Below are 20,386 nucleotides of genomic sequence, written 5' to 3' on the forward strand. Positions count from 1 at the left end.
CCACAAGGTTAGGGACATGCTGCCAGGCAGCCCAAGCCAGCCACCAGCTGGAGCTGAGGAAAACACCAGTGCCTTTTAGAGACAACAAGGACGGCCTTCCCATTTCCCCTATTATTTTGTTTTTTAAACGCACAAAAAGAAATTCAAAATGCATATCACCTCCAGTTCCCATCGCTCTCTCTAGCACAGCAGCCTTGCCAAGGATGACAACAGCGTTTGCTTTCTCTGCTGTCAGGCACACTGGCAGGATGAGCCTCTCCTCTCCCACTCAAGGGTGACAGTGTAGCTTTGCAGCTAACAGCAGAAACAGCCAGGGCCCACCTCAGCAGTTTTTCAGCAAAAACCTGAAGCTCAATGGCTGTCACTGGAAAACTGGGGATGTAACATTCCCCAAGGAATAAGAATTAAAACACAAAACATCCATACAGATATTAGGGGAGCGGGAGGGGTGTCTAAAACTTATATAGTGTTGGAAAGGCTAGGCATTTATAGTGATGAGGGCGATATTACAGCAGCCTAACACAATAGGAAGAAATACGAGTTGCTCGGCAGAGCACCATTCCAGACAGCTGCGGCCTGTCAGCGTCCCCGTGACACTTCCCAGAGAGTAGCCGAGGGTGGCTCCCCCAGCCTTTGATTACAGGCCTTCCTTCCAGGGGCAGACATCTGCCTCTCACTTCTCTACAACAACACTGCTTGTTCATGATGAGCCAAAACTGTATTTAGTATCTGATGATTAACATTACCCCTACACTGCGCAAGCACACACAAGTCCCTGCTGTTGTACAAGCGGTCTCCAGCTTCCCCAAGCCACTGCTGAGGACCATATGTGAGGTGGGATTAAACACCTAGAGGCATGGCTGTCAGCTTGAGTGACATTTCAAGGGCTTCCCCCTGTCAGATCACCCCAAAACCCCACAGGGACCTGGCCCTGCTCTCCGGCACCTCCAGTGCCCAGGTGGCACATGGCTCAAGGCTGCTGACCAGCAGCCTGGAGGAGGAAGTCAGGCACAACACATACTCCCTGCAGGAGAGGGGACATCAGTGAACACACAAAGCCCATAAAACACGGTGTGACCTTCGTGGTGAAACACTTGTTCCTGTACCTTCACTCTGCAGCATAGAACGATGGCACATGAGGCTGTTCAGCCAGTATTCTGTGTTAGCCCAGCGTCATTAAGGTGATGAAGACAAGTCAAGGGTGAACAGGCGACTCTTAGATGACATCAGCCCTACCCATTTTTCTTCTAGAAATGCACAAAGATAATATGATAGTACACAAGAGCTATTTGCCAAAATGTAGTTTCCCTGTTCATCTTTGGGAAGTCACTTCTTTCTAGTAAAGATTTCTATCTTTTTTTAACCTATTTTTTGCTTTGAAAGTATTTGAGTTTTAAGCTGTACAGCATTGCATGCAAAAGACTTGTAAATAGCAATATGGCAAAGAAAGGGAAAAAGCTACTTCAAAGTCAGCTTTCAGTTTCACAAAAGCAAAATACATGCTACAATGCATAAGATGATCGAAAATCCATAATCCTGAAAAGAAACTAGGTGGACATATTAATCGTATGTCAAGTAGTACCTGAAAATAGGAGTATATAATACGACAGAAAGGTTTCAACTGAAGAATGCACATACACTGTAACTGGAATATAGGAGCACTGTATAATGATTTTATGCAGTTTTCATAGAAGTCAAAAAGACCTGTTCTAAATCCTGCCTAACGTGCAAGACACCACCAGGTCAAGAACAATCTGAAGCAACATTCTTTGAAACATCCAACTATGAACAAAACAGGCCAGACCTCCCTCAATCCCTTTAAGTTAAACCTGGTTTGGGGAAGGAGTTGTACACACATACATGCACACACCAAATTTTGAAAAATTCCCAATTAGTTCTGGAGAAAAAAAAAAAAAAAAAAAAAAAAAAAAAAAAAAAAAAAAAAAAGGACTAGTCAAATTTTAGATGTTTAAGTTAAATTTTAGATGTTTAAATTAACATCAACTGAAGGCTGAAAGGCAAATGTATGTCACACTATCAAAACAATCCACATGTACTGATAAATACAATGTATGTTATATGCTACAGATACTTTATTGCCAATTTTATTTTACTTTCTCACAATTCCTTTTACCATTTTATCAATAGCTTTGAAAAAAAGGCCCTTTATGGTCTATAAAAAGGGAACAGCAAACGTTGCCATTAATTCACAAACACAGCAGCCAAGTTATGACTTTGAGCCCTTTTACTGCTAAAGCTGCTCTAGCTGTATGAACAGGAAATTGAAGTTTCTGCTGCAAATAATAATTACGTAAATGCAGATAATTAAAAGCATGTTAGCAAGAAACCCTGCACACATATTCTACCTTTATTATTTAGCTAGTCAATATCTGAATTGATATTCAGACAGCACACAAACAGTAGGTCATGCTATCCATCTCTGAAGGCTTCAAATCACTGTAGTTAGTGATGAGGAGGAAGGAGAGGAACATGTTTAAAAAAGACAAGTCCCAGTTTGGCTTCAAATCCCACCTGCACAGACATCACTCCTCTCTCTATCCTTCCCTAGCCCTCACCTCGAATTGTTGGCTGGGTTAGGGAAAGTGAGCTCCCTTCAGCTCTCTGCAGCACAGCAGCAAACAGAGGCTTCCTGCATGGGAGAGGAGAAAACCATGAATTGGAGAATGACCACAGCAATGGGACCACATCCAGGGCAGAGAAACAATAGGGAAAAATTCATCTCTGACAACAGTTAAGAAGATACTCATTTTACTTTATTAATCGACTTCAGCATAGCCAGAACTTCAAATGCACAGTTTAAAAGCCATAAATACTTGATCTGAAGGATGGACATTTAACTCCTAGGTGACCCACACTTTCAGCACCACTTAAAATACCAAAACTGGACAAATAAAAGAAAACAGAGGGAATGGACTAAATAGAAGGACACCAAAGGTCCATGGCCACTGCAACAGGAAAAAAAAAAAGTGATCCCAGTACCCTTGGGGTTTGTAGCACACAAATGCTGCAGTGATGCCCAGGCAGTGCACACAGCTTTGCCAGGCTCCATCTGGGCTCAGAAGTAAGCTATGTATTTAGCTGTGAGACCTTGTGCAGGTACAGAGAAAATGGAACTGCTTGGTGCTTGTGTACCTTGCAAGCTTCATATGCTTATCTTTTGAAACACCTTAATGCACAGGGAACAGTGCTAGACAGCTTATGCTCTCCCTGGTTGAAAAGGACCATCACTTCAACATCTAATTACTAAAATCCAAACTAAACACTCTCCTAACCCCATATTCCTCTAAAGGCAAAGAGTGGAATATATGCATACAATTATTTTATTGTATTAGACACACATATAAGATGAATGATCAAAAAGCTGTTCAAAACTCCAATGACTTCCTATCTGAAAAACTGTCATTGTAGCTTAGAAAACAAAATGCTAGATTAAGTACCACTCAATGCTATACAACTCATTGACAAATTATCACATTAAAAACGCAACATAAGAGTCCTTCAAGCAAGTCACATTCTCCTGTGTTCTCCAAAGCACACCAGGATATTTAATCCAAACGAAACAATTCTGCAGTACACCAATCTTACTGTGAAAGGGCAGAGGAAAACAGAAACAAGCATGTTGATACCACATAAAGCATTGTTGGACCTGCACACACACACACACAAAAAAAAAAAAAGTCAAGTATGGATAGTATTTATACTGTAAATGTTTATAAATACAACTTATTAGGATGCTTACTGATGTTCAGAAGCATGGGATCTCAATTCTCCACATCAACAACAGCGACTAGTAGAGCCATATGTTAAGATACCTCTTGAAAACAATTGTCCCAAAAGCAGCCAACAGCAAGTTCAAAACCCACAGTGAAACAACAGCCACAATGTTGCTTGGCTTACAAGCCCAGAAGAGCATACATGTACAACTGCTTAACAAGAGCCGCCCTCTCTCACAGGTAGAGGTTTTGCAAATACCAAATCTAAATGTATGGAATTGTCACTTTTGCAGGACCAAAGAGGTATTTTCTTTGTGTTGCACAGTCATTGCAGGGTTTTTTCCCCTTCCTGTACCATACACTCTATGTACCTAACAATTCTAAAGAAATAGTTGATGCAGATAACCTGGAATATTTAACTCTCCTGGTCTGTATCAATCAATATCTTTCCCATTTCCTCTCTCCAATGCGAGTATAAACAATACGACTTCTATTACACTGTAGTCTTAAAGCAACTCATTAGGTATATTTGCACTGTAATCAAGTACAAACAGGCACTTTCCATACAATGCATCTTAAAAGAGAAGCTTGCATCCACAAGATTATTTAACTAACTATTAACATGTACAGATTTGGCAACTAACTGTGAAAAATGGAGATCTATTTTAGACTTAATTTCATAATTAAACAATAACTTTCTAGATTTTTTCCGTATCCTGAAGTTGCTTTTTTGTTGTTGTTTTATTTTTCCAGTTCTTAGCCAAGGTTGTTCTAAACATCAGAGATTTATAAATTTGCAGACTGTGAGTTCAGATCCACTTTCTTTCCATCTAAAACAGCTAACAAGGAAAAGCTTGAGGACAGATGTTAATGTTCATCTCATATGAAAATTACCTGTATTCTGCACACTTTAGAAGTTTCCAAATCAAGTAAGAATTTATATTGCTTTGCAATACGACTGGCCGATGTGCTGGCTAGGTCTCCGAGACACAACACCTGAGACCCCACTGTACTTGCGGATCACTAATCACTTCCTCCCAAACCACCAAGGGATGAGGACAGAGCAGCAGCTCCTGGCACAGGAGCAACGGAGACAGATACGTGCCTGTTTAAGGCTCAGACCTGAGCATGAAGGTTATCTGTGTGAGCTAGCAGCACAGCAACAGCACCATACCAGAGCACTGTTTTTAAAGAAACACTAGCAAGTTGGATCGAGTGTTTAGGAAAAAAAAAAATATATATATATATATATATATATATATATATATATATATTTTTTTTTTTTTTTTTTTTTTCCAAAAATCCAAATTGCTTATGGTTTTCTATTACTATACTTAACCACCGTTTTCTCTGTTTAAAATGCAAACAACTCTGGAAATATTTAAATATCAAAATGTTTTTCTTCATATCACCCATCTCTGTAGAGAAACAGAATCAATAAACACCATAAATATAGCTTCCTTTAACTTCACAATACCAATAACACAAATATTTGTAGGGTTCGATGGTAGTTTTTGGTGTTCTTTTCCCCACACACTTTTTAAAATCAAACAGAACAGGAACAAAAATTATAAAGCAAGATTAAATACTTTCCCATAGAAAAAAAAAATCCAGAGAACCCAGTTCCATCAGCTTACTGAAACTGGAAAATGCTGCTTTAGTTGTAGAATTAAAAAATATTGTACTGATATTCTGAACCTGTAGTCATTAGAAATGATATTAATATTAATACCTGTATTAACCTGCCTTTCCAGGTTTGGTCTCATCACCACTGGGTACTTTGCACCTTCAGCTTACATTTCTGCATAAATTCTGCACCCTCTGTAGCAATATGGAATCTTTTCACAGTTCCTATTCCTTATAACCCATCCTTTCATAAATTGGGTCCCCAGCCACATCAGCTGCAAGAGAAATCTGGTATGGGATGAAAAAACAAAAGGGAAATATAAGCAGGGAGGCGCAACAGAAGAGGCCTCGCTGCTTATTTTCCTTTTGTTTCTCATCCCATACCAGATCCTCCAGGAAGTTTTTCCTGGAACAAACATGATTTTCTAAGCCCTCTTCTAATGAAATCTTCCCCACCACCCCCCTTCTAAAAATCCAAGACGAGGTTGGTTAAACGCACATTTTTCAGAATGGAAGTGAAAATGGCTGAGCTTAACAGTGCCAGAAGACAGAAATCACACAACTGCCTGTGCTGTTTTTTCACTCTGAACAAAAACTGGAAGTTTTACATGTGTACCACACTTTGAGACACTTCTTGATATGCAGGTAATGCACGGCTCAGTTTGAAAACAAATGCACATACCAAACTCACACTAAGATTTCAGGTATTTATTAGCTTTATTAGTTTCTGCAGATCCAGGCCATTAAAAAAGAGTTATAACAATTTAAAATAAACATGTTGACAAATAGAACCAGCATCTCCCTGAGCTAACACATTTTTAATGCCACACACACACACCAAAAAAAAAAAGAGATCACATTTACATCAGAAATACTACTATCAAGTCCACATCAGCCTTATTACTCTGATTCTTTACTGTGAAGAATAAACTCAGAGAAATCACATTATTAATCATTTCACCATACCTACCTCCAAAAGTGCCTTAATTATTCATATTAATTAAACAATTACTCCTCTAGTAAGAATTCAGCCCAAGAATTCTGGAAGACAAAGAACAAACAGATTGCCTCCATGGCCGCAGTCTAACTGCTGCCATACCTGTGCTGACTAATCCTTGACCTATCTGAACACCTTTCAGAAATACTGTGGTCGCAGATCACTGAAAATATGGTCGCAGATCACTGAAAATATAACACATATTCCACAAATTTCTTCATGCCTGTCAATCTGACTTCGGTGCTGGGGAAGCTCATGGAGCAGATTATCTTGAGTGCCACCACACAGCAGTGCCATCATGCATCACTTACAGGACAACCAGGTGATCAGGCCCAGTCAGCATGGGTTTATCAAAGGCAGGTCCTGTTATGACTAATCTGATCTCCTACTATGACATGGTGACACATTCAGTGGATAAGGGAAAGGCTGTGGATGTGGTCTACCTAGACTTCAGTAAGGCTTTTCACACCATTTCCCACAGCATTCTCCTAAAGAAGCTCAAGACTTGAACAAGCATATACATTGTTGGATTAAAAACTGGATGTGGCTGGGCCCAAGGAGGTATGGCGAATGGAGTTAAATCCAGCTGGTCACTAGTGGTGCCCCCCAGGGCTCAGTACTGGGCCCAGTTCTCTTCAATATCTTTATCAATGATCTGGATGAAGGGATCGAGAGCACCCTCAGTAAGTTTGCAGACACCAAGTTAGGCGTGAGTGTTGATCTACTTGAGGGCAGGAGAGCTCTGCGGAGCGATTTGGATAGGCTGGACCGATGGGCCAAGGCCAACTGCAGGAAGTTCAACAAGGCCAACTGCCACGCCCTGCACTTGGGGCACAACAACCCCAAGCAATGCTACAGCCTTGGGGCAGAGTGGCTTGAAAGCTACCCAGAGGAAAGAGACCTAGGGGTATTGGTAGATAGCCGGCTGAATATGAGCCAGCAGCATGCTCCAATAGCCAAAAAGGCCAACAACATCCTGGCTTGAATCAGAAATAGCACGGCCAGCGGAACTAAGGAAGTGATCGTCCGCCTGTATTCAGCTCTAGTGAGGCCGCACCTCAAGTACTGTGTTCAGTTTGGGGACCCCACTACAAGAAAGACATCGAGGTGCTGGAGCATGTTCAGAAAGGGGCATGAGCTGGTGAGGAGTCTAGAAAAGAAGTCTTACGAGGAACGGCTGAGGGAGCTGGGGTTATTTAGCCTAGAGAAAAGAAGGCTCAGAGGAGACCTTGTCACACTACACAATTATGTTAAAGGAGGCTATAGTAAGGTGGGGATAGGGCTCTTCGCCCAAGCACCAAGTGATAAGACAAGGGGAAATGGCCTCAAGTTGTGCCATGGGAAGTTTAAGTTAGATATTAGAAGAAATTTCTTTACTGAAAGGGTTGTGCAGCATTGGAACTGGCTGCCCAGGAAGTGGTTGAGTCACCATCCCTAGAGGTCTTCAAAAAACATGTAGATTTAGAACTTAGTAGCATGGTTTAGTGGTGGGCTATAGTACTAGGTTAAAGGTCGGACTAGATGACCTTAGAGGTCTTTTCCAACCTGAATGATTCTATGCAAATCTAGAGGACAGCGGTGTCAACAAGTCATTTTTCTTAAATGTCATATCATTTTCATGGAAAAATGCCATACCACATCCCATGGTGCTTAGAAACCAGAAATGCAGAAATCCTCCCAGCCCCAATGCATGAGAGACTAAAAACAACAGCGATCTCACAACAGAGCTTATCACAGCTATCGCAAATCTGTCAGTAGTGACTCAGAGCTCTTTCGCATTTATCCCATGGAAGAAAAAAAAATGCACAGAATTTGGGCCACTTATTGTTGTCTCCCTTCACTCATGATTTTAACATACGTGTTTAGAGTTTGGGAAGAAAGCACTACAGCCACACCGACCCCTAATTTCCTGCTTGATATCTCTGATGGTATTTGCATAGCACACACTGGAACAGGAGGTGATAGCAGTTCTATGCAGCACTTCATAGCTAAACAAAGTTGTAATTTTCTTCTTGCTTGAGTTCTTGTTTAAAAAAGCTAATGTGATATTATGCAGACATGAGTATTGCTATGTCTTGAGCCTTGCAACTGAGAAATTTTCATTTATGGTTCTTACTTGAAGGTTCCTCCTCTCTGCATCTCTCTTCAAAATCACCAAGAACTAAATTTGTAGGAATGTTCTCCTGATCTTTCATTCAAATTTCAGCAATAAAAGCGCTAAACTGAAACAGTTCCAGCAGTTTTGTTCCATTTCACATGTTCAGATGTTTCAATACCTACTGCTTCTGGAAAGGAACTTGGTCAACGATACACTACCTAAAGGACATCTACAATTCAAAGCCACTGCAAAGTTTGTCATAAAAAACAAAAGGAGGTTTTTACTGGAGGATGTGGAATAAAATCTTAAGAAACGTGGTTATTTTTTAGAAAGTGATGTCCAACCTCAAAAACTGAACCCGCAAGAAAAACTTTTGGCTTTCTACTGCCATTTCTTACACATAACTTGCCAATGAAATTCAGTGGTCTAATTAACTACAGATCCATGTAAAACACACAACAGGAAACCTCTTAGGAAAATGGCATGGTCTACTTGTGACTGTGAATAAGAGGGAAGGAAACAAACTCGAGCCCACCCTCCTGCTGTTGTTTTGTACTGAGATGGGTGCAAAGCTCATCAGAACCCTGGATTAAAGGTGACATTTTTCCTTTTGTTCTTTAAGACAGAAACAATATAACATACAGTAAGCTGTAAACAAACTAATAGCTGTGCCATTTATTTTGTATATATTTGGTGTTGTTAATTCAGTTGCTTGTGAGTGTTTGCTCACCACAGCAGCTGACTGAAATTTAGCATTTTAAAATAGTATCTATTACTCTTATGCCATAAATTCATTAAAAAACATAAAATGTGGTGAAATCATTATCTCTTGTATTTGGACAGTAAATACAATTTTTTTCTTGATAACAGCCATTTCTTACTTTTGTGTCCTAACCCAGAATAATGAAATCCAACTACTCTGTCTTTAAAATCATAAAGTTCTCATGAAAAAGCATTTTCATTTGCTTTAGCTAAACCACATTTCTAGGCTTAATTTGCAGCATCCCTTTAGAGAGCCAAATCTTGGGCTTAAAAGCATTTGTGACTTTAATTTATCCACTGGGTTTTAAACTCCCAATTTTCCCAGAGGATTATGAAAGCCTGCCAATTCAGCTTGATGCATTAGAACTGTTTACACAAGTTCAAAATACATTTAAACATAAAACAGTTTGGTTTCAGCTCCCCATATCCCCCCTTTTTTTTTTAAAGCTCAAATTAACTGGAAGAACAAATGGGAACCAACTCCAGACTGGAAAACTGGACTCAAAGCTAGAGGTGAGTTTCAGTGAAAAACATGAGAGAATCAGACAAGAGCGACTGTTTTTCACTAACTTAATACAACATCTGAAATCCAAGGTAGATGAACCTCTCCAAAACTATAGTGTAGTTTTGTACAGCAGATCTGTATTGGTTCATCTCCTTCCATTGCATTTTTATTACATGTAAGAGCCATACACATATACAAGCAGCTCTAGAGAGATAAATAAATTGTATATAACACAAAGTGTAAGGCTATTTCTACAATAAGACAGATTTGCACTCAGATAATTTGCACTGCCTAAAGGTTGCAAGACCATGCAATCCACTCCACTAGACAGGTGCACACCAAAGAAAGCAACTGGATTCTCCAACACTTGCTAAAAAAAAGTTGTCCTTCCAAATGAACGGCACGTCACACAAAGTAGAACAGAACAGACACTAGAAAGTCAGGAGAATAGTCGGGTAAAAAAAGCAGTTAAAGAACATCAAGACATCTATATTTAGTAAACAAGTTAGGCTGAAATTATTGAAGATGAGCAGAAAAGGCAACCTACTGAGATAGACAAACACAGAAATAAATAAATAAATAAATAAATAAATAAATAAATAAATAAAAGTATTCCATCCAATCAAGTAAGAAGTTTTGGGGTAGAAAGCTTAAGAAGAATACTGCTACATACCATAAGCAAATATTACATGAATACTGAAAACATGGAGCCAAAAGAAAATAATATCAAATAAAAATAAGAAATGAAAAGGGAGTGAGAAGGAATAAAATAAAAACAAAGGAAGAAACAAAACAAAACAAAACAAAACAAACAAAAAAAAAAAAAACAGAAGAGAAAAACATTTCATGTGTTCCAAGATTTAGCAATAAACTCAGACTTTTAATCTCTCTGGTGTCTCTCTTCATATCCCACCCCTCCAACAGCACCACCCTTTTACGTCCACTGACCGACTTATCAACTAAAGCTGCAAGCTTGTCCATGAACACAACATTTCTAAATCAGAGCACACGTGTGATTCCTAAAGATGACTCAAAACTCTCAGAGGAGCTTGCATGGGGTTTCCAGGTAGCCATCCTTCAGCACCTGATGAGAGAAAACCACAGAAAACCAAAGTTCTGCATTGATTTGAACAAGCAGACAAAGTTAAAAAAAGAGTAACAATTTCCCTTCAAACTGAGAGCCTGGACTCATTTGTTTACAGAGAAGAAAACAAGGCAAGCAGTGGCTCCACCTAAGCTCATGGGCAACTGTAAAAAGATTTCTTGAAAAGGAAGTTAGTGAAGCTTATAAAAAACTGTTTATCAGGTGATTCTGAACTTCTAAACAGAAGAATGTCCCTACTAGAAACAGTCAACACCAGCAACAGCACAGAGACCTGCACTGTCATCATACGTGCCACGTGTTACAAAATTAATTACCCTCTAACACCCTCCCTATTACATTATGTGTGGGTAAAACAGGAACAACATTCTTGGCCTTAAAATCACATTCATTAAGGATTAGATTTAGCAAGGACCTAAAGAAAGAAGGGCAAAATAAACCTCAATAATTGATGGAAACCACACTAAGGGAAGCAGCTATTTTGAATAGCAAGGAGTGGCAAACAGAATCTCCCTGCACATTACTAACAGTACAATTAGCAACGTAATGCTGTTAAAAAGAAAAACAGTGCTTCAGAGGATTTGTAAGAGCACTGTTCTTGACCGAATTCTTCCTCTTAAATACCTCAGGATATTAAACAGAGGGGGAAAAATCCTTTCAGAGCAGGATTTTCAGACAAGAGAAAATTCTGTCAAATAACTATGCTTCCCATATCAAAAATACTCAGTTAAAGAGTATGAAGTACACACCATAAGGTGTGTACTTAAAAGCCTTTCTACAAGAGAGAGAAGAGAGACTTTTTAACAGACTCTCCTGTGTTTGGGGCTTATGGTTTCTTTTTTTTTTTAAAAGCAAGACTGTTATTCACAACCAGGCTAAATATTGCCAATTTCTCCATGCAAAAGAGACTGCTTTTTAAACACTCAGTCCTTTGCTTCTCAGCTTGGCGACAGCAAAGGGCTGCTACTCGCTGCCCACTAACTAAAACCCATGCAAACAAGAGGTGGGCCACCGCTGAGTTTCTAAAGCAAATGGCCTGTCTTCTTGGCTGCTCTTGTTTAGTCACCCTGGTGCCAATCATCCTTCTCAGGCAGGATAGAGTTGTGTCCTGCCAAAGTTTTTATTTTTAAGAACACTAGCACACTGACAATAGCACAAAGCAGTCCCATGAGCACAGCCCCGTGGATTAAGTTGAATTCACTGCCTGTGGACTAGAAGGGCAACTGTTAAAAAAATAAAAAGTCTTTATATTCTAGCTCAAATAAATGACAACTTGTTGTAGCTAGTCACTCCACATGCTCATTTTTCTTGGTACAGAACCCAGCCACAGATTAATCACAATGCACTTTCTTCATACGCTCTGAAGACACAGTGCATGGTGACCACAAGATCCTTTCTGCTCCAGTTCTCCTGCCCACTCTAGCGTACCTGCCTGTTCATCACTGGGGCCAGAGAAAAGCCTTAAAGGGCTTTAGCAAAGCCAGTGCTTCAATAAACTCTACTGGCTCTTCCAATCCAGAAGAGGAGCACATCCTCATAGAAGTGCCTCAGCAGTTATCCAGTCCAGCTTCAGTATAGCTATGAAACAGGTATGTTTTCAAGCAACTTTTATGCAATACCCACCATAAGAAATGAGGAAGAAAAAAGAAAAAAAAAAGAAACTGACCTACACGCCACCCCTTCTGTTAGTAGTTGTTAGATATACTACAGTTAGTAGCAGTACACAAAGTGACACAACACATAGATCCCATGTAATAAGAATCATTTTCTGCAGCTCCCCCTCTAGTAACATGAACAGAAAAGCCTCACTCTCCATTTAGTCATTACAGCTCTCCTTTGTCTTCTTTCTCTCAAAAATAGGCCTAAGCTCAACTACTCTATTTTTTTCTTTAATCCTCAGTTATTTTGTTTGTCTGAGACTTCAAGAAAGGATTGATTTTAATTTCTCTGTGAAAATATTTTCAATCATAGAAAATTTTACAGTAAAAACTGCACCTAAGCTTCAGGGCATGCTGCACAGCTGCACAAAACCAACTGTCAGAATTCGGAAGGTGAGAGCTCTTCATTTACTTCTGTAAGTTCCTATTCTCCCACGGACCTCATTGCTGGAGAGAGTCCCATTAAAATGCTTCAGACCACTTTGTTATCATATGCTGGTGACAAAGTTGGAAACAGCTGTACCCTTTCTTTTTAAATGCATCTGATGAATGCTTCCATATCCTTGTTTACAATTAGTTATTGTTACAGAGCTCAACAAACAGAAGCCTTCTCAGAAGAGAAAACAATGCAACAGCTATAAGAGCAGTGGAAAACTATCCACCAAAGAACATCCCCTCACCAGCCCATCATAGTTTACTCTTCACAACCCTAAATCTAGCAGGATCAAAAAGATCTCATACCTTAGCCAGCTAACCCTGCAAAAAGTAAAAGGGGCATGAACAGCTTAAGAGTTGCCACAGAGAAGTAACACACTAGCAAATGCTTCATGTTAAGACAGCTCTCTGAGACACCTTTCAGCCACAGGCACGCATTTGCTGCACCAAATAAAGTACTGGTTCCAGAAAGTTAAGTTTTAGGCCTGAGAAAGGCGGCAGCATCCTCCATGCTCTGGGAGGTTCACAATACAGTAAAGCCAACCTGAGAGTTTTGCCAGCAGTGCAGTCCTACAGCCTTCTGCTGGGCCACCCGTTCACTGCAGGCTCACCAGCACGAGGGTGAAGGAGATCAAGGGCAGTTGTCTGCAGCATGATGGCAAAAACAGGACTACCTTACTGACAGGCTCAGCACCACTATTTCTCACAGGGGCTTTTTTTTTTTTTTTTCCCCTCTTCCCTTCTCTAGAAGTGTGTTGTTCTATTATTTTGGTGGAATTAACAGCTCTTTCCCCTGAAGATGCCACCGCTGCGTTGTTTTGATCAGGACCCTTAAGCAAGAGAACTTGGCAGACCCAGAGGCACCCATGCTGTGCTCCTGTCTCGGCGAGGGAGTGGGGCAGAAGCCCAGGCGCTCGGTCCAAGTTCCTGGACTTCTTGTTCCCACTCAGAAGCACATTCTTTCACTTCAAGCGATGCATCTGAAAAAGCGGGTGGCCAAAATTCACTAAGCCCTCAATTCATTGAGCCCTCTGATGAGCATAGTGTTGGAAACGCTTCAATGCGAGGTAAGGCTGTCTTACTTGACATAGCAAATGGGATTTAATAACCACTTTACTACTGGTGATGTTCAAAATATACTGAAGTCCCAATAAATATTAAATATTTCTGTGCTTTATCAAGAGTAAATCAATACTTATTGCAGTCGTGGAACTTAATTCATAATGCACAGATTATTTTTTTTTTCTGTTTAGAATAATTGCATACTCTCCTCTTATGTACAGTGTTATATAAACATGTCCTAAAACAATAACTGAAACTTTTTTTTAAATTACATATTAAATGGTTTCTTTCATCTCTTTATTCTCATAAAAGTTTCAGTGTGCAAGCCAAAATAAAACAGCTGGGTAAAGTATTTTCAACTGCAAGAGACATGTAAGAAGGTATTTCTGCCTGTGCTGGAGGGCACAATCTGTAATAACATTTTGCCTTCCAGATAATGACAGGAGGCATTAAAAGGACAACTTGCTCTCTAATAAGCTCGCTTGACTGGTAGAGCACGCACATACATAGATAGCAGAGTTTTGCCAACAATAATTTTAATTAATTTTTACGTTTCATTCTAAATTACATTAATTTATGGCCTTCCTAAAAGGCGTTTAGCCGACAGCTAATTAAATTCAAGCCATTAGATTTTAATTAGAGATGTTTAAAAAAAAAGTCTCAAAACAATTCACACATCTTTGTGAACGCTACATGCTTGTTATCAGCAACAGCAAACAAGAGACGATTATAAAAACACAAGAGAGCACGGCTGAAACCTGAAAACAAGCAGGCCACGTGAAGCTTCGTGCTTTGAGGCTGGAGATTCCAGCCATGCTCTCTCCTCAGTCCCACTCCAGAAAACCACTCTGTACCAATGCCTACTGTAAAATCAAAATCGGAGTCCAACTAACAATGAACATCATGACATACACTTTAGAAGGCTGAGCTTTGCTTAATCCTCATTAAATTCTAATGAAATGGCAGCGCTTCTTGACCACACAGTGAAAAAAATTAAAGGTCCAGCTGGAGCCTCTGTTAATAATGCAAGTGGGATGCTCTGAGCAGCCGATTGCTGCTCCAGTGCCGGGCACTGGGACATCCAACCGGACTGCGTTACTCTGCAAGCAACCTCCGTGCAGGAAAATAATGCTTTATGATTTCAAAATGATTGTCTCCCACCAGCCACCCTCCTCCTTAAAACACTTATTTCTAAATATGGACCTCGGGGGGGAGGGCAGTACTTCACGAGTGAAAGCAGCATGGGTGCTCTTTGATATGTTGATCAATTTCAGTACTGGGTAAAGAGACTCATAAATATTGAGCGGGTCGCATTTGCATGTGTCACCCACGGGCACAATTTTCCCGGTGAAAAATGAGAACAGAACCCTGACAATTTCTCCCAGTGTCGCTTTTGGATCGGAAGGTAGAAAATGACCATGAAAGTTACTTGAGCAAGGATACTGTATCAGGCCAAGAGCCAGGCTAAAATAAAAAATAAAAAAATAAAATAATAAAAAAAAAAAAAAGCGTACTGTTAATTATGGTGCACCAGTTTGGTTTGGACAGGTGCCCAAAATGCTGGAGTAGACATTTCGAAAACCTTAAAGGTTAGGATCACACTCAGCAGGATTAAATGAGTCAACGTTTCCAGAAAATCGAGAACTATTCGCTATTATTTCGGAGAGGCATTGTAAAGAGAAATCGATCTGTTTTTTTAGCGGAACTGATTTACTCTTCTCCGGGAGACGGACCGAGCCCGCAGGAGGTGCAGCAGGGCCGAGAGAAGGTGCAGAAGGCGAGGGGCAGGTGGGCACCGCTCGCAGGACTCCCCGCGCCGTGCCACCGGCGGAGCTCGCAGAAAATAAACAGCAACGTGCGCGCCTGGCGAGCCCTGCGCTTGGCAATCGCTTCAGCTCGCACTTTTAACCGGGGCCGCTTCGTGCTCTATGTGCTCCGTCCTCTGAGAGGCTCGGAAAAGCGGGCTGCCCAAATGTTTTCCTTAAAGCACCCGGCGGCGATTTGCCGCATGCAGCCTCGGGGAAGTCGCCGAGCAGGCAGCCTGTCAGTTTCCTGGGGATGTTTGGGGCGAACATTTCGGGTTTCGGCGCTGCTCCCAGAGGCCGAGCCCGAAGCGGGCGTCCAGGAGCGACCCTCACTCCCCGGCTGGCTCCCCCCGGGCCAAGGGTCCCGAGAGCCGCTCCCACCCCCGGAGGGAGGCAAAACCCAAGGGAATTGACGGGAGCAGGGCAAGCAACTAACTCCGGGGAAGCACAGAACAAAGGAGGCAAGTGCAGCCGGAGCTCTCGCAACAGATGGTTTGAAGCTGACCAGATTTCGCGCTGGCATCCCCTCCCTCCTCCTCCTCCTCGCTTTCCTCCCTCCCTCCCAGCGCGGCCAGCACCGCATCGCCCCCAGCCCCGGCACCCCTGGGTCCCCCCAAACCGCAGGTGCGCGCCCCCCTGGGGGGGCAGAAGGGCGGGCAGGAGGCTGCCGGCAGGCTCCCCCCGTGCCATGCCGTGCCGTCCCGTGCCGTGCTCACCCAGGCTGCCGGCGAACCCGTCCATTTTGTGCCGGGGGAGGCTGGCGCCGCAGCCCGAGGCGATGCCGCTGGCGCCGGCCGGGACAGGTTCATTCACCCGCGGAGCAGAGGCGCCGCAGCCCGGCGCTCATGAGCCGCCCTGGGGCGGCAGCAGCTCCTCCTCCTTCCTCCTCCTCCTCCTCCCGCGGCTCCGTCCGTGCGCCGCGACCCCAGCAGGGCGGCGAGCGCCGAGCTCCTCCCGCCGCCGCCAGCGCCGCCCCAGCGCCCCGGGCCGCGGTGCTGTCGTGCTTCCGACTCCGCCCGCCCCTGGCAGCCGCCGCTTCCCCCCCGGGCGGGACGGGGACGGGCCCCGGGACGCGGCTGGGGACGGGGAAGGGGGCGGCCGATCCGCCGGAGCCCGACGAGCCCAGCCCTGATGCGGGGGGGATGCCGCCGTGCGGGGTGCCTGGGGGTTTGGGGGACGGCGCCTCGCTCCCGGTGCCCCTTCTTCTCGCCGGGCGGCAGCCCCAGCCTTCCTTATTTCACCCTCTGGAGCTTGCACCGCTGGGAGAGCCGGTTGGGCGACCGAGGGTGATAATCCCAGCCATCAACACAGAAATTCCCATAGGCGGCCGTGAGCACGCCCGCTCAAAGCGGGCTGGGGGAGCTTCGTCCCGCCGGGCGTGACACCGGGGGGCTGTCACCGGTGTAACCCCGCGGTCCTCACGGTGCCCGCAGCCCCGCTCCCGGCCGCTCCTGCAGCTCCCAGCCCTGCGCTCCGTGCGGGGGAAAAATGGGAAGGAGAACCAGAAATACAAGTCAGCCATGCTGCGTACCACCTAGCCTCTCCTCTCGGCGTGTTAGGCAACGCGGCCGAGCCGGGCGATGCATCGCTTTCTCCCTGGTCAGGAAAAGCTGCATACCCATTGCGACATCCTGTTTTGATGCAAGTGTTTTCCCTTCACGCACTCAGTGGTAGCGCTGCGGTCGTGCGGCAAGAGGGGTGAGTGCCTCATGCCGCCGGCTTTTGCAGCCATGTCATCTAATGACAGCCCGGGGATGGTGTTGAGCAGGACTGGGGAGAAACGTGGTCTGCTGGAGAGCAGCACGGCCCCCATGGCTGCGTTTCCCCAGCACCTTCCCTTTAATCAGGCACAAGTGCGGTTAACTTGCTGATCCGCGACACAAAATAAGCCCAAGGCACTCGTGCTTGCTCCTTCCCACTGAAGCAGAGCCCTGTGTAAATTCCTCGGGTGGGGATCGGGTGTTTCAGCACGCTGTTGAATTAAACAAAACAAAAAAAAAAGCATGGCCAGCTGCCCGCTCGAGCTCTTAGCAGGACTGTCCTTCAGCCACAGCAGCGAGTGAGTTACAGCAAATACACCTGCGAATAAAATGCTATCTCTATTTTATGGACTGGAAACTGAGGCAAGGAGGAGAAGGTGGCAGCAATAGATGCTTATCGAGATGTTTAATTACCAGCGAAACTGGTTAGGAGTGTGAATGGTTTTGATTAACTGTATCCTGCACAACTTGCACTAAACTACATCAAAGGGTAAAGAGCTGCAAACAGCTACTTCTTCACGGCCTCATTTTAAACACAAGATGAGTGAGGTACTCAAGTACTGTTGGAAACACAAAATCAGTACTAACATTTAAAAAATAAAGCTGTTCCACTGTAGAGCTAAGGAACTGAATAAAACTCAGGAAATTAGGAAGGATGTGTACCTCCATGTGACTTATTAATTGGGAATTCCTGAAAAGCAAACTCTGTGCAGGACTTAAATAAAAAACAAAAGTCTGTTAAACCCCAGCATTTAAATCCTTGTGCTACCTTCTTCAGCCTGAGTCAACTTCTGAATGCTGCCTGAATTTAGGTGGGGGCCTTGTTTGGGATGTTAATTTATTTATTGGTTGTGTTTATGATGTATAGAACAGATGTAATTGTGGTATAGGTTAGAAGCATTTAACCAAAAAAATCTGCACTAAATACATATGTGGGTGTGGGTATATCATCTTTAACAATTTTACTTGGCCGTTGAGCAAAATAACTTATGATTAAAGCAAAAAATACTTTGTGTATATCAGTTTCAGGCAGGTACTGGCAAATGACTTATCATAGCCTGTAGATAAGCAGCACAACTGTTCCAGGTGCAAACCCTAAGGACAATGTGATTTCTTACCTCTGGTAGAGTACCTAGTACTTAAGTGTGGTGGAGGGGGAAGTTGGACAGTGCTTTAAGGAGATTAACTTCTGTTTCTAAGTTGACAATAATTCAAAAACATGAAGCAAAGAGTTGTTACAAAGCTTTTAAAAAAAAAAAAAAAAAAAAAAAAAAAAAAAAAACCACCTGAATCTCCTTTTAGCTTGCATCTTGAGGCTAAAGAAAGATTACATGATTTAGCTTTGGAGTAAACTCAGTATATCTCACCCGAACTTTCAAATCAGCTAGATGTCCATTGTTTTGTTGCATGAGTAGATGGTAAATAGAAAGTGACAACAGTAATACCACAGGGCAGGATTTCTGCAACAGTTTGATGGACTCACACTTTAGGAAATCAGAGTTCTTCTCTGAAGCCTTCCCTCTTGCTCCAGGCCCCTTTCCCCAGTGTGGCTGAGTCCAGGCTGGGTTAGGGTGAGGCTCCTCAGAGCTGCTCAGGAGCTATGACCGAGATGGTTCCTCAGCTGCTGTGCCCCAGCAGCTCAGTGTGACTAACTCTGCAGGACTACATCGACCCTAGCTGAGGACCTGCACACACACGCAGAGTCTTCTCTTACCAGAGGAAAGCTATGGAAAATATGAACTGCAGGAAGAGGTCACCGTGAAGTACACAGTGGAGGCTACATACATTCCAGAGATTTTTACTCTGCTCTTGAAGGAAATCGGCTATTTTCCCCCATTGTTTCATTTATCTGGCACATTCTCCTTGGACCACAGGTTTTTGAACAGTACTTCTCATAAGAATACCTCTGCATTTATTTATTTTTATATATATAAGTATAAATTGACATAGTTTGGCTACATTCAGCCTGGGAATTGTTTAAAACTTTTTGGTGGCTTGAATGTAAATTGTATTTAAGCGCTTTTCTGCAGAGGAAATATGAAAATGATTAACAACTGAAAATGAAATTGCTGAGATTCTTCTGTGTGAAGTTGAGAGCCTGAACCTTTGAGCCACTTCATCTCACCCATTAGCAAGAGAAACCTGCTTCCCGCAGTACTTGTCTCCTATTACTTACAATGGTGTGTAGTTTCCTGGACCAAAGTGGAAACACCTGAAGGAAATCTCCATCCTGCATTTTTCCTGGTGCACCTCTTCGGGGCAAGCAGCCCCAGACACTGCTGGTATAAGAGCCAGGACACCCAAAGCCAAAGCACCACCAGCCTGGTCCTGCTTCTCCTCTGCTCCCACCTGCAGTCCTGGGACAGAGGAAGCAGTGCTGCTATTTGTAACCAGCTGTGCCCCCCAGCTGGTGGAGGTTTAGGCAGTGTGGGATCACTCCCTGAGCTGTGGTGCTCATTTGAGATGTCATTCCTTTGCAGATATTTGGGGTTCTTTATGGTGCCTTGTTCTAAAGAGGAACTACTGTATGGTATTGCTTTACCATACAGTGTGGGATATTGTTAGTTCTCCCAAGTGAGGCTGGAGGTATAAGAAGTTCCCAGGCGTCACTGATGTAAGGGAAAATAATTTGGTGCCTGACCTAGAGGTAGATTAAATTACTCTTTCATGGTTTATAGAGGGTACTCCTCTTACCTCCAGCACAGAGTCTCTGGAGTTTTCATTTCTAGGCTGGGATTTTTCCTCCCATGTAAGTTTCCCAAGGGCATGAATCACCTGTAATGCTGAATGCAACAGAAGCCTTGCCAGGGACTTGAGCAGAACTGGTGAGGTTTTTTTTAAA

General features: G+C 43.0%; 1 protein-coding gene across 1 annotated transcript in view; it reads right to left on the minus strand.

Moving 5' to 3' along the window:
• EML4 (EMAP like 4) overlaps positions 1 to 16,678 on the minus strand; it is a 154,838-nt gene extending 138,160 nt beyond the window's left edge. Inside the window, exon 1 of the mRNA XM_032183589.1 lies at positions 16,501 to 16,678. Coding sequence (XP_032039480.1) covers positions 16,501 to 16,525 — 25 coding nt within the window. The 5' untranslated portion in view covers positions 16,526 to 16,678. The remainder of the gene's footprint in view (positions 1 to 16,500) is intronic.
• Between the last annotated feature and the right edge of the window lie 3,708 nt (positions 16,679 to 20,386).

Source organism: Aythya fuligula, chromosome 3 (genome assembly GCF_009819795.1).
Source record: "Aythya fuligula isolate bAytFul2 chromosome 3, bAytFul2.pri, whole genome shotgun sequence".
In the NCBI taxonomy this organism is placed as follows: Eukaryota; Metazoa; Chordata; class Aves; order Anseriformes; family Anatidae; genus Aythya; species Aythya fuligula.